General features: G+C 49.5%; 1 protein-coding gene across 4 annotated transcripts in view; it reads left to right on the top strand.

The window, feature by feature from the left end:
* CUNH6orf89 (chromosome unknown C6orf89 homolog) overlaps positions 1-14,364 on the top strand; it is a 48,975-nt gene extending 34,611 nt beyond the window's left edge. For 3 of the 4 annotated variants that reach the window (XM_006148628.3, XM_006148629.3, XM_006148631.3), the window contains 5 exons: positions 1,207-1,361; positions 1,477-1,616; positions 3,620-3,749; positions 7,032-7,155; positions 11,198-14,364. In XM_006148628.3, coding sequence (XP_006148690.1) covers positions 1,207-1,361; positions 1,477-1,616; positions 3,620-3,749; positions 7,032-7,155; positions 11,198-11,292 — 644 coding nt within the window. In that variant the 3' untranslated portion in view covers positions 11,293-14,364. The remainder of the gene's footprint in view (positions 1-1,206; positions 1,362-1,476; positions 1,617-3,619; positions 3,750-7,031; positions 7,156-11,197) is intronic. The other variant, XR_003549413.1, reaches the window with a different exon arrangement.
* The last annotated feature ends 193 nt before the right edge of the window (positions 14,365-14,557 follow it).

The raw sequence follows: 14,557 nt of genomic DNA, 5'->3' as shown, positions 1-14,557 counted from the left end.
GGCGCGGGCGTCGGGGGCCGGCTCGCGCTCCGTCACCGGGGTGGGCTCTTCCATTTCTGCCCAGCCTGTGGTCGAGTGGGGTAGAAACGGTGCTTGCTCAGCTACGCTGGCACGGGCCACTGCCTCAGGGCAGATGCAGCTCACGTTGTTCCCTAGGTGGCCCTTGGAGGCCCTGTCTTCCCTCCCCATCCCCTCTCTCTCCTGTGCCCTTCTTCTTCCCCTTTCCAGAGCTGTCCTGACCCTACTTGTCCTCGTGAACAAGGGCCCAGATGCACACCCAGAGGGTGTAAGAAGACCCGTGTTGGGCCCAGCAGAGATGGCGGGACCCCCCTTCCCATCTGCTCTAGACATTTCAGGCGTGGGTCACAGGATAGAGGACGTTGAGAGAAGTACATCTTCAACCCCACATTGCCAGAGATTCTCTCCAGCTATTTTACTTTATTTGTTGAGGGAACATAAGAACTTTGTATGAGGTTATTTCAGAAAGTTCATGGAAAAAAGGAATTAAAGAATAAGTTTATATTGGTATAAAAATTTTGAAATTTCTGCATAGCTTTTGTTTCATGAGCTTTTTGAAGACCCTGCATATATGTTAAAAGATATTTTCTACAAAGTTTAAAAAAGTATACAGAGGTGCCGGCAGGGGGGGTCGGGGTTTGGGGGTCCCACGTGGCCGACTGTAGTTCAAGTCTCAGACCTGGTGGCTTGCTTTCTCACCCCCTAGCCCCATCTCTTTGTCTCTGTCTGGTCACATTTAAAAAAATTAATAAATGAAATTAAAGTATACATTAAAGTATCCATTCCTTATCCCTGGACCCTTTACTACTACTTCAGAGGCTACTTGATTTCTTTTTTTTAATTTAATTTAATTTAATTTATTATTATCATCATCATCATTATTGTTATTGTTATAGGACACATGTGCTCACCAGAGAGACAGAGAGAGAGAGATGGAAAGTGAGAAAGCAAGCCACCAGGTCCAGGACTTGAACCGTGATTGGCCTTAGGGAAGTCCAGCACCCCAACCACCATGCCACCTGCCAGCCTCGAGGCTACTTAATGTCACTTGTACCTTTCCAGGTCTCCAGGGCTTCTCGCCCTTGGTTAAAAATGATGCTGTCTTTCCTCTGCACTCGTTGCTGACCCGTCTGGGCTCACTAACGGTGCCGGTCCTCAATCTGCCTTTTCCATACCTTTCTCTCTCAGACTTTGACCCCTGGGGGACAAACGACTGTGAGCAGAATGAGTCAGAGCCCATCCCTGCCAACTGCACCGGCTGTGCCCAGAAATTGCCCCTCAAGGTCATGCTCTTAGAAGATGCCCCAGAGAAATTCGAACACCTCCATCCTCTGGTGATTAAGGTAGGCAAGAAGCCTGAGTCTCCCACTGAGCCATAACCTGTTTAAAGGCCAGATCCGGCTCTGCACATTCAGATAAGTAACTCTCTGTTTCGTTTTCCGTTTCTGCCATGCCAAGACGGGACAGCCCCTGTTGTCCGAGGAGATTCAGCATTTTTTGTGCCAGTACCCTGAGGCAATAGAAGGCTTCCCTGAAGGGTTTTTCACCAAGTGGTGGCGCTGCTTTCCTGAACGGTGGTTCCCGTTTGCTTATCCCTGGTAAGTGTGAGAAGGGCACTTGCAGGTGTGTACGAAGGGGCAGACCAGATACCAGAACAGTGACAGCGTTCACGGAGACCCTGCCCGTGCTGGCACTGTCAGCACATGACACTGCACACCCTTGACGTACTGCTGAATGGTAGGAGCTCACTGTCTTTCGTTTTAGTTTTGCTATAAGGAAGCATGCGCTCACCAGAGAGAGAGAGGAAAAGGAGCAAGAAAGTGAGACTCACACCCCTCCCCCAGGAGGATGGCCCCACCGCAGTACCTTCTCCTCCATGCTCCTCTTAGAATTTGGGGCACACATGCACACATGCCTGGCGTGATTTTCAAGTTGCCGGGTCTGGAACTCAAACCATGGAGTCGGCCCTATGGGATCCAGCGACCTTAGCCTCTATGACACCTGCTGGCCCTGTGAGAGAGAAAGGAGAGGAATGTGTCAGAAGGAGGAGCGTCACTGTGGGGAGCACTGAGACTGCCTAGTGGGATCACAAGTTATTTCTAAGTATGTCTTTAGCACTGGAGTTCACGTTGAGTGGGTCCTGAGCATGGAGCACTGAAGAGAACGAAGAGTAGAAGGAGAACTGCATTTCTTCTTTTTTTCCCTTTTCATTTTGAAGAGGGCATGTGCACTAGCCAGAGAGAGAGATCATGGGGCATGGCCACAGGCAGTGCTTCCTCCCTGTTTGTACATCATGGTCGGATCTGGGACACACGTACACACGTTCCCGTACCCAGCATGGTTTTCGAACTGCTGGGTCCAGGACTTGACTTGGTTGGTTGTCATGTAGGACTTGGCTCCCTTAACCAGTTATTAGGCCACAGGCCTTTTCTGAGAACTGCATTTCTTGGCACTTGTTTGTTCGGACGACCGTGCCATGGTGTTTAGTGCCTCTTGCTCATTGGTAACACTCAAAGTAGCTCTGGGAAATAGGAATGGCTGTCATTTTTCACATTAGAAGAGCGGCAATCAGAAAGATTAACTTGCCCAAGGCCACACAGCCTGGATTAAAACCCAGGCTCATCTTTCTGTTTCTTCCTGTGTCCTACAGAAGACACTGGCCATTCCTTGAAGCTAAGGTTTCTTTCTAGTAAGAAAAGGAAAGCCCATTCTCTTCCTAGAACCATTCAAAGAGATGGGGCCAGCAGGCGGTGTGGTGTTAAGGGCGCTGGGGCTCCCATATGGCCAACTGCAGTTCGAGTCCTGGACCTGGGTTTCTTGCTTTCTCACTTTCTCTCTCACTCTTTCACTCTATTCCCTCTGGTCAAATTAAAAAATAAGTAAATAAATTAATAAAGTAAGTAAAATAATTCTTTTTTAAAAAAAGAGCCATTCAGAGAGAAAATTAAAATTCCTTTTTCAGGCTTTTTGTCAGATAATTTCTTAATGCTTCCACTTTTCTTAAAATGTGTCATCTAGGGCCAGCAGGTGGCGTGGTGGTTAAGAGTGCTGGACTCCCACATGGTCGACCACGGTTCAAGTCCTGGACCTGGCAACTTGCTTTCTCACTTTCCCTCTCCCTCTTTCTCTTTCACTCTGTCTCCCTCTGATCAAATTAAAATAAAGTTAAACAAAACAATTCTTTAAAAAAATGCCATTTATTTGCATGATAGAGTGCCCATTTTAACAAGCTAATGAGGCTTCCTGCTGCATTTAGCTCTCAGAGGAAAGGTCACGTTTTCTGTCCCCCCTTCTGTGCCCCCCCCCACTTTTCCAAGATGGGATGAATACGTTATTTCTTTGCTTCCTCTATATGTCGTTTGAGCTGGATTAGAGAAACACTCCGCCCACACGTACAAATCGTGGCTGCGGAGTTTATGTCTGCGTGAACACTGTAATTGGTGGGGCATGACCGTTGCAGGGACTAGTACATGATAGCATGCTAAAGCGCCCCCTTGGCCCACCTCTCACAGCGCCTCTGCGTTTGCGTGGCTCTCCACGCATCCTGGGGATCGGCCAGCGTGCCCAGTTCAGTGGCTTTGTTCTGCTTCAATCTCTACAGGAGAAGACCGCTGAACAGATCACAAATTCTGCGGGAGCTTTTTCCTGTTTTCACCCGCTTACCGTTTCCGAAAGACGCCTCCTTAAAAAAGTGCTCTCTTCTCCACCCAGAACCTGTGGTGGGGAGTAAGGTAGGAAATTTTGAAATGACTTGGGTCTAGAATTTTCATTCTTGGGGACCTGAACTGATGTCACAGTCAAGGAGACTGAAGAGACACCCACATAATCTAAAGTTTCCGTGTGCTGCCACTGGTCAGGAGACCTTCGCTGGCCCACCCTGCTAGGAAGGCATATCTCCTATCTCTGAGATGTCTAGAAACCTCACAGATCTGTTTCCTCCCTAAATATCTGGGGGCAAGCCAGCTGTTAAGGTGTTCTCTGTTAAGGTGGAGCCCTAAAACCTGAAGGGACTTGAGCATACAGACCTCAGACTTCCCTGCCTGAAGTTAGAAGGGGGGCAAGCTATCAGTGAGCAGTATGGAAATGAACAGTCGTCCAGCTTCTTCGTTTTGTGGGGTAAGGAGACTGAGCCCCAAAGAGATGAAGCGATTTGCCCAAAGACACAGAGCAAGCTCCCAGGTTGGCTTTTCCCAGGAAAACCAAGGCAGGGAGCTGCAAGGCGAGGAAGGAGGATTGACAGGCACATGCCCAGGCAGGCAGCCCAGCTGGGGTGGAAGGGCCTACTCTGCACCCCTGGCTTTTCACCCCAGTCTGGGACCAAGTGCCCAGAGCCGGTATACCTTCGGCTCGTAGCACAGGGAATGGGTGCTACGGCGGGTCTGTTTCCTTTTCTCTGAATTGCGGGGAAGGTTTTTGAGCCTGGATCAAATTTGGAAAAAGTAAAAGGATGAATTTTTCTTCATAAAAAATGTAAATTTCTCAAGGTATGACCCTCTACCAACCCTGGGTTGTGGCTTCAACCTCTTGATACTATAATCTGGCTCCAAATTTGCTGAATTGTATTAAAGGAATTTAAGTGCCTATAAAAACAGTCGTTGTGTCTAGAAGTAAGAGCTGCTGCCTGCCAGCAGTCGGGTGGAGGTGCTGCATCCTGCTGTCCCCCGTCAGAACTCGGCCCTTGTATGATTCATAATTATGATATAATGATGGGCGAGGGCCTTCGTCTTTATCACAGTCTCCCACTGGAACACTGCAGTGCGTCGCACCAGCCTCCTGAACAGCAGTGGGCCCAGCCGAGAGAGTAAATAGCGTTTCTCAAATGCTCTGGTTCTCCAGGGTGTTTTGGGAAGGGGAGTGGCCCAAATGTGCAAAGTCCCATGTCTGGTTTCTTAGAGTGTCTCTTCCCACCCTGACCCAAGCTCTCCTTTCTCCCTAGCCTCGTTATTTATTTATTTATTTTTTGGGAGAGGTTTTTTTTTTTTTTTTTTTTGCTGTAGGGTATGTGTTCTCGCCAGAAAGAGAGATAGAAAGTGAGGAATCACCCCCCAGAGGGGATGGCCATGCTGCAGTCCCTTCTCCTCCATTCTCCTCTTGGGATCTTGAGCACACACGCACACGCGCCCGGTGTGAGTTTAAGCCACCAGGTCCAGGACTCAAACCGTGGTCAGCTACATGGGAGTTCAGTGACATAGCCATTATGCAAACTGCTGGTTCCTCCCTACCCTCGTTATTGCACCCTGGGGTCCACATCCCCGGGCCCAGGGTCCCAGACAGCCCCAGAATAGCAAATAAAAAGTGGGGACTCGGTTGTTAAAAGGTACTCTGGGAAGAGGCAAAGAGGTCTAGGGGCAGTCCCAAAACTCCCCAGTGCAACACCGTGTCTGTTTCTTTTTCGCTTATCCCTGGTTTAAGGAACATGATCCTGCTCCCTCTCAGGCCTCTGTGAAAGAGGGATATACCCATTTCTTTTTGGTCTTCTGGACTTTTTTTTTTGGAGAGGTTTTTTTTGCTATAGGGCGTGTGCGCTCGCCAGAAAGACAGAGACAGAAAGTGAGAAATCATCTCCCGGGGAGATAGCCACGCCGCAATCCCTTCTCCTCCATTCTCCTCTCGGGATCTTGGGTATGCACGCACACGCGCCCGGCATGAGTTTAAGCCGCCGGGTCCGGGACTCATACCATCTTCGACTATGTGGGAGTCCAGCGACATAACCATTACACTAACTGCTGGTCCCTTCTGGGCTGTTTTTCAAGACTATGTATGTCAGAACTTTTGTCAGTGCTAGTACCAGTTCTCTGCAGCCCAGTTCAAGACACCAGGGCTCTTCCTGTCACCACGGTAGCTGCCGAAGTGGCTTTAGTGTTGTCATGAAAATGGAACTGTGGCAGGGCTAGGGGAGCAGCTGAGAGGCCAGGGTTGAAGACAGGAGAAGATCCTGCCCAAACCTAAGACTTGGAGATCCAAGTAGTAAAGAGAAAACCAGGTCGTGACTCAAGGAGTCAGACTTCTGTTCCCCAATATACACGTGCATTTCTCTGGAAGGCAGGAGGTAGGAGGAGGAGAGACAGGGGAGGCCCTAGCAGGCTTCTCACCACTGAGTTTGAGAAGGAAAAAACTGAAGACACTCCCTTCGTCCTACTGCCTGTCTTGTCCGAACCCCATCTCTGGGGCCCCCATTCCTCTGGCACACAGCGGGGCACACTGTGCCTGTGGTTAGCAGTAGCTCTTTGTGCAGGTGTGCATTTTGTTTCTCTCCTTAGTTTTCAAATTCAGGGCTAGTCTTACTGTCATTAGTTTTGTTTTTGTTTTTGTTTTTAAGAATTATTTATTTATTTAATACCATGTGTTGTTATTTTTAATTTGACCAGAGAGAGAAAGGGAAGAGAGAGAGCAAGCCTCTGGGACTCGAACTGCTGTCAGCCATGTGGGGATCTAGCGCCTTTACTCACCACACCACCTGCTGGCCCCACTGTCATTAGTTTTTAATATCACGACATAGCTCCTCTCCTGCATCTTGCTGGATATTGTAAACTTGAACTTGCGGCTGCACAATTTTTATCAGAACCCTGGTAGTAAGAAATAATCCTCCATGGAAAAGTGCCCAAAGATATGCAGACTACTTATTTATCTAAAAAATCTGGATCAAGGCAGAAATCTTAGACCACCATGTGCTGGCCTTTGCTAAAACCTGCTTTGTGTAGTGATTAGAAATAATTGGAAATTGTGAAGTTCATGCAAAATCTCGCCTGAGACTGTTAGGGGTGTTGCCCACTAACTCGCACAGTATCTCATTAGGGGAGCCCACAGAAGAGCTTTTTATCCTGATCTCAGTACAAGGGGATGTCATACTCAGAAGAAATTGTTTTCATCTTTTAGATATACATTGTAATTTTTGTGATTGGTTCCATTTTCCTCTCTTTTGTGACTTGGAAACTCAGCCATATGGGTAGGGATTTTTACGTACTAATCCCCTCAAGTTTCTTTCCTTTCCTTTTCCTTCCTCTTTCCTTCAGATGCATGAGATGCACGACCTATTTACCATTGGCAGCGGCGAAGCCATGTTGCAACTCATCCCTCCCTTCCAGTGCCGAAGACACTGTCAGTCCGTGGCCATGCCAATAGAAGCAGGGGACATTGGTATGTAGGCCCCCAGGGCAGGGTCAGCTGTGGGATCTTTTTCATTGTAACTCAGCAATATTCAAAGAATCAAATCTGCCTTCACAAAGAATCTATCAAGTAGAGTCAAAAATAATATTCTTGTACTAATAGGTTCAATATTTATAATTAGAAATGGAACAACTAATGAGAAAATTAGCAGGGTGTCTTATACATCTCACATGTAGAATGCACGTGCACTGGTTGTAGAAACTTCAAGTTTGAAGGGATCTGAAAAATAGTTAGACCAGTCCCTTGTTAGGCAAGTGAAGAGGTTGAGACCCAGAGAAGGGAAGCAGCCATCCAAAGGTCCTGAAAACCTCAGGTCTTCAGTGTGCTTCAACACAGTCAAGCCTGCGGAGGGACAGGTCAAGGTGAGAGGAAGCCCTTCATAGACCCAGCGTAAAGCAGCGGATGTAAAGTCAGCCTAGGAAATGGTACCTTCCATGCAGGTCCCCCAGCCAGCTCCAGTTTCACGTGACACCCTTGATTCTGGCCCCATGTTTTCCCAACCATGACTTGTCCTGTGCCTTGTATCCTAAAAATCTGTTCCAAAGAAACAGGTTTGAATCAACTGCTGTCAGGAGCAATCAGTTTGACAACAGAGTTTTCTTGGCAGAAGCGAATAAATCAGCAAGTGTCACCATTGACCTTGTTTTTCCTGCCTAACAAAACCTGGGTGAGGCATGGAGTCTGGCAGAGCCCAAACTGGTTTTCCAATTGATTTCTTTTTGTTTTACTTACTTAGAAGGCACCCCCCCCCAAATCCCTTAAAATGCCTTACCTCATTTAGGAGTAAAGAACAGATTACAAACTCTGCCGAACTTTACTCCAAGTTATGTAACTTTGATTTCAATTTAGAAATGAAAAATAAAAACAGTGCACAAATTAAGTATTAAGTTATAATGAAGCACAGCTGGCCTGGCCCTTGGGAAACTCCTACCCAAAAAAAGAGGATTTTTGTATGGAAATTGTTCTGAACCCATTTTCCTGTAGGGGATGACCCTTACTCTAGGGGAGACTATTGCAAAAATCTGTACGGCATATTTGGTTCGGAATGTGTGGCTATGCTTGAACAAGTTTCTGTCTTTTGTTCTACAACTGCCTAACAGTTCAGACAACTACAGAAACTCCTTAGTCATCCAAGTTCCAGATTTCTGTCTCCCGTGAGCATTCAGAATGCCAATTGTAGAATTGGGGGAAAAGAAAACGGAGGTGCATGGTAGTGGTCAGCGAAGCTTTGAGCTTCAAACGCTGGTGCAGATTGTTAGCCTAAAATCCAGAGCATGATGCCTGCTGTGCTGTGACCGTTCAGTTGTTGACAGAAGGAAAGGAGCAGCGTGCTGGCAGTTTCTGTAGAAGGCCAGGCACATGACGAGAACGCGAAGGGGTGGGAGACTAAAGAGAAGGCAGCAGATGTTGGAGTAGAGGGGGCAGGGAGGGGTGGCAGGAACAGTGGCACCTGAAGCAGTGGCAGAGACAGAAGCGGTGGCCGTAGCTGCCATGGTAAGAATGAGGACGGGAGCACATCCTGGCAATGGCCAAGAGTAATCTGGTGGTCGTAGGACAGACTGCAGCTTGGTGCCTTACGGACCCTTAAGAATGGCCCTGTAAAGGGCCAGCAGGCAGCATAGTGGTTAAGGTGCTGGACTCCCAAGTGTTTGACCACAGTTCAAGTACCAGACCCAGGGACTTGAAATGCATATTGGGTACTTGTACACGAGCCCCAAATCCTGAGACTGGAAGAGAAGGAAGTGTAGCGTGGCCATCCCCCAAGAGTGATTTTACACTTTCACCTTCTCTCTCTCTCTCTCTCTCTCTCTGTCTTTCTGACAAGCACACATACCCCATAGCAAAAACCTCTTCAAAAAAAAAAAAAAAAGAATGGCCCTGTAACCAATAATTTCTATGATTATTGTTCTTTTTTTTTTTGTAGAGGTTCTTGCTATAGGGCACGTGTGCTTGCCAGAAAGACATACAGAAAGCGAGAAACCCCCCCCTGTGGGGGTGGCCACACCACAATCCCTTCTCCTCCATTCTCCTCTCAGGATCTTGGGCACGCATGCACACACGCCCAGTGTGAGTTTAAGCCACTGGGTCTGGGACTCGAACCACAGTCGACTACATGGGAGTTCAGCAACATAGCCGTTATGCCAGCTGCCGGTCCCATGTATGATTATTGTTACAGTGTGCATCTTGGAGGCGAGAGGGGTTGCAGATCATCAGACACCTTGACTGGAGGTGTTAAGAATGACAGATCAGGCACAGCGTCTGCAGTCACTGTACAGGATACCCACTGCTCACTGCACCCTTTCCTGCATCAGCAAGTAAAGGCGAGATTGTATTCAGAGCTCTCAGTTTAAAAATGGGGGGTTGGGGTGGACAGCCAACATCATGGCGGTTCAGGCAGTTGGATCCCATGTGGCCAACTGCATGGTTCAAGTCTCGCACATGATTTAAAAAACACCTAGGGTGCTGGGACCAGCAGTTAGTGTAATGGCTATGTCACTGGACTCCCATGTAGTCGACCGCGGTTCGCATCCCTGACCCGGTGACTTAAATTCACGCTGGGCGCGTGTGTGTGCATGCCCAAGATCCCGAGAGGAGAATGGAGGAGAAGGGATTGCGGTGTGGTCATCCCCATTGGGGAGTGATTTCTCGCTTTCTCTCTCTCTGTCTCTCACTGTCTGTCTGGCGAGCGCACACGCCCTATAGCAAAAACCTCTCCAAAAAAAAGAAAAAAAAGAGTTATAGTCATTTACATTCAAAGGAGGAAGGGAAGAAAACAGAAGGAAGAAAATAATCAGGAGAAGGAATTGCAACGTGACCATTCCCCATCAGGGTTGCTTTCTCACTTTCTCTCTCGCTTGCTCTCTAGTGAACACATGTACCACCTAGCAATTTTTTTTTTTTTTTTGGAGAGGTTTTCACTGTAGGGTGCGTGCACTCACCAGACAGACAGAGAGACAGAGAGACAGAAAGCGAGAAATCACCCCCCAGGGGTGATGGTCACACTGTAATCCCTTCTCCTCCATTCTCCTCTCGGGATCTTGGGCATGCACGCACACGCGCCCGCGTGAGTTTTAAGCCACCGGGTCCCGGGACACAAACCGCGGTCGACTACGTGGGAGTCCAGCGACATAGCCATTACACTAACTGCTGGTTCCCACCACCTAGCAAATTTTAAAAACAAAACAAAAAAGTCAAGAGATTTCTTTGTTTTTAAATCTTATCATGATAAAAGCACTTAACATGAGATCTACCCTCAACAAAATTCTCATGTGCAAGATAGTGTCATTACCTATGAGCACAGTGATGTTCGATGAAGTTAAAGGGTTTGAGGTCACCTTTCTGGCCTACTTAAATAAGATCGGTCAGTGCTCTTTGAATGATTCTTCAGCTCACCGATGGCCCCGGGGGTAGACAGGAACCCCTTGGAAGGCCCTTGGCAGGTAGGGCTCTGAGTTAGCCAGCTTTGGGACGTGCCCATCTTGTTGTGCCCATCTTGTTATGTATGGTGCACCAGAGACGGTGAAAAGCCTTGGAGGAACTAAGCTAACTTGGCTGTGGGACCCGTCTTCTTTGAAATAGCCTCTAGGCCATGATGTTTACAGAATCCAGTTCGGGAAATGCAGGTTTAGATGAACCTGGACCTTCTGTAATGAAACCGCATTACCGATAACTAGGAAGATGGGATAGTGTGTTCTCTCCCTCACGACCCGTCCTGTCTCTTGCTGAAAAGGATGTGATCGGTCTGAGAGTAGGTGCCCAGCACTAGCCCCATTGAGCGTCCTGTTTCGGGAACCACTGAACTGCAGCAATGCCGCGCTGCAGTTCAGAGTGGCCCCTGCTGGAGGACAGGTTACCTAGGGGATTGGTAATGGGATCCCTGATGCTAGGAAGTGCTAAAACACCCTCAGCAGGAGTTGTCTTTGCCTGTGGGCACACCCCGAGGCTTTGCTCCTGCCCATGGCGTGCCCAGTCCCTGACGTTCACGTGCTGTTCTGTTGCTGTTTTCTTCAAGGCTATGCCGGTGCCCCTGACTGGAAGGTCTACATTATAGCCCGAGGGGTCCAGCCTTTGGTCATCTGCGATGGAACCACCCTCTCAGAACTGTAGGAAGCAGGACTATATACAGGAACCACTTTGAGAGCTGAACACCAGGTTGAAAGGAGGGAAATAAAAACAAAAATAATACTAATGAAACTGCTTTCCAGGGGTTGGCTACTTCGTTACTTGCCCTCCGTGTGTGTGCTGGAAGTGGTGGCCAGCCCCTCTGACTCGCCATAGACAGCTCAGGAAGGATTCCAGTCCAGCTCCTTGGCCAGAGTCCTGCCAGCACCCATCTCAGAGGGACTGGGCTCTTCCAGGCTTTTGACACCACAGCCTTGAGGCTGCCCCTCAGGCAGGAAATGAGCTGGTGCCTTCCTTTACATGCATGGGCATAGGCCCTTCTGCTGGCTTCCTGGCAGCAGAGGGGAGTCAGCACGTCCTGATGCCAGAACCGTCCTTTACCTGGTGGGCCTGCTCAGCCCATTCTGCCACATCACCCTGTACTTCTTAGAAAAGCCGTGGCTGACTAAAGACATCATTGCAGTTACCCAAGCAGAGTGGGATCTAGAGCCAGTGGGAAAGGGCTGATAACCTTGAACTGCACTCCGGAACTGCAGTTCTTCCCAGTGTCCGTGGCTCTTGGAGTCTCAGCGATGCAAGACTGGAGTCTGATTATTCAGAATGGTAATTCCTAAGGTAATACTTTCCTCCATTTTATCAGGCTCTATGGCCGCCACCTGCTCCTTCCCCTTCTCCCTTGCCTATCTGAACTGGTTCCCAGAAGCTTAGCTCTGAGTCCCCGCTCCCTGGGCTGGGCCAGAGCCCTTGACTGCTGAGGCAGCACTGTCCCGTCGACTGTGTTGCCTTTACTGAGTGTCTTTGGAGGGAAATGAGTTAGAGATGCTGGCCTGAGGAGAGGGCGCCTCCCTGGGTTTGATCTTCAGGGTCTGAGTTTCTGCAGAGAAGATGTTTTACAGATGTGTCAAAGCTGATGTTGTAATGTGGTTCGGGGGGAACTCCAGACCTCAAGTGTTCGCCAGCTGGGTGTGCCACTGACTGTGTGATCCTCTGTCTCAGAATGCTCTCTTTGCACTGGGCGGCAAGGTGAGATGTTTTTATGTTCTGTAGTACTGTAAAGCTGTCTTCTTCCGGTTAGACGGTTCACTGTGCCCGTCGTTCTCTCCCGAGCGCTTTTGGTGTGTACTAATCAAATGGTGTAAGAAAGAGCGCCCCTTTTTTGATCCCTTAATTCCTTTATTCTTCCTTTGTTGACACTGCTAGGTACCTGGACAGTCGCCATGCCATCACCAAGATGAAAAAACAAACCGCACTGGGGCCTGAGGTTCCGAATTGCAGAAATCCAGTGGGTACAGTAGCATCTATGTCAGAGCTAGCCAAGGCAGACAGTGGGAGGGAGGGTGGTTGTACCCTGTGTGGGGCTTTGTCCATGGAGGAGCTCTGTGCCTCTCTCCCGAGGCCTTTCTCTGCACAGCGCGTGAGCAGCTGCAGGGCCACTGAGTGCTTGAATGGCCTGTTTGTCTGTAGACTGCAAAGCACACGCAGTTCACCGAGTTCAGGGAGGAAACACTCAGAGCCCCCTCCATGGCCTGAGAGGAGGATGAGCTGTACCTGAGGGAATTTTTCCTTCAGAGTCAGCCCCTTAAGTGGATTAATACAGGAAAAACAAAACTTTCTGTGTATAAAAAGTCATGCTGCTAAACAGTTGTGATTTAGGAGGTTTGAAATCAGAGGGATCTTCCAGAGGCCAGCCTTGTGCAAGCTTTCAGAGACGCCTGCAGTGTCCGTACACGTGCTGCGCAAGCCGCAGGATCCTGTAAACAGGATTCCAGGGGCGTCTGAAATTAGACCCTTTCAGTTAAAAGAAGGGGCTCCATAGGAGCCCGTGGTTGCGAGCTCGGTCTTGTGTTCATGAGGTACCTCGTGTCCCTGGCCCCACTTCATCCCTGCCGTCCATACCTCGCACATTCACCCCAGCTCAGAGCTTTGGAAGCTGAGAGGCTCATCCCGTGGGTGTCCTGAGGCACTGCCTGGGAAGGCCCCGAAGCCCCCGAGCTGGTGTGCAGTTCGGCAGGGAGCGCTGTGGAAGGAGACAAGCAGAGACGCGTGTGCGCCCCTCTCGGCTTCAGATCTGCCCAGTTCACACTGGAGGAGAATGTGTGAGGGGAGTTCCCCAAGGGGCTTTTCTCTTCTGAGCTCCTGGGTGCACAGAAGTAATTCACCTTCTCAAAAGGGCTCTGATAAGCAGAGTCCACTCCTAGTCAGTGCTGTGGGAGGGCTGCGTTCCTGCCCAGTCTGCTGCTAGTTAACCAAGGCCTCGTGTAGGTGCAGGGGGGTTTCCCAACTTTCCACTTCCAGATGGAAGCAGCAGGTTCTCTGCACAACCCCGTGTTGGAAAGAGCGTTTTCAAGGTGAGGAAGTGGGACTCGGGGCATGATAAGACCCCCTGATCAACCCTGCCTCCACCTGTCGCCCTGTCACCACCACCACCAGCACCATAAAAACAAAACCGTGATGGGGCTCTAAGAGGAGACTTGTGTTTTATTAAGAGGTGGTGTGCAGTGCCTCCCGGGCACATGGTGTATGTAGGTCCACTCCCGCGGCTCCCAGTGCAGAGACAGCGCTCTGGGAAGAACAGCTGCCTTGGAGCCAGTTAGAAGGGTGTGTGTCCAGATGCCCAGAGCGCCCCAGCAGTCAAGGCTGAGTGGGCAGCTGTTCTGGCCTAGGAGAAAAGCAGAGCTTATCCTCACTCCACCTTCAACTTGTTTAGGAAGGGAAGGGAGTAAATAATAGTGCTCGTGAGAACAGACACCCGCCTCTCTGGTGAAATGCAAAACGGTCTATGGCATGGACAGGCTTGGCCTCGTCTGAGAGAAGGGGTAGCATTCGTCCAGCCCGTTTCTGTTTCCATGCCTCGACATACATGTTCTTCTTAGTCCTCCCCCAGCCCTGTAGAGCAGGGTTCAGACCCGCAGCTTCCAAGCGAGGGAACTCAGGCTCCGAACGGTTCTCGGCAGGCAGGACGTCACTGGTCCCACAGCATGGTGCGGGGGGCTGCCAGGAAGAGCTGTGGCTCCCACTGACCCAGGCGTGGCCTAGCAGGGCAGGAGAACCCAGCACCAGGCTCAGCAGCCAGGACCTCAGCAGGGTTTGCTCTCAAAACTCTTCTGGACGGAAATGCTGAAGGAAATAATCGAATCATATGGCTTTTATAAAATCCTTTCACTTTCCCCCTCCCCGTTCGAAAAGCCTTTTTTTTTTTTTTTTGGGGGGGGGGGGGGTTTTTGCTTTAGGCCCCCGCGGCTCCCCGCAA

Source organism: Tupaia chinensis, unplaced genomic scaffold, assembly GCF_000334495.1.
Source record: "Tupaia chinensis unplaced genomic scaffold, TupChi_1.0 Scaffold000238_1, whole genome shotgun sequence".
NCBI lineage: Eukaryota > Metazoa > Chordata > Mammalia > Scandentia > Tupaiidae > Tupaia > Tupaia belangeri.
Note: the sequence above shows the minus strand (reverse complement) of the source record. Positions and strands in the feature narration are given on the sequence as shown.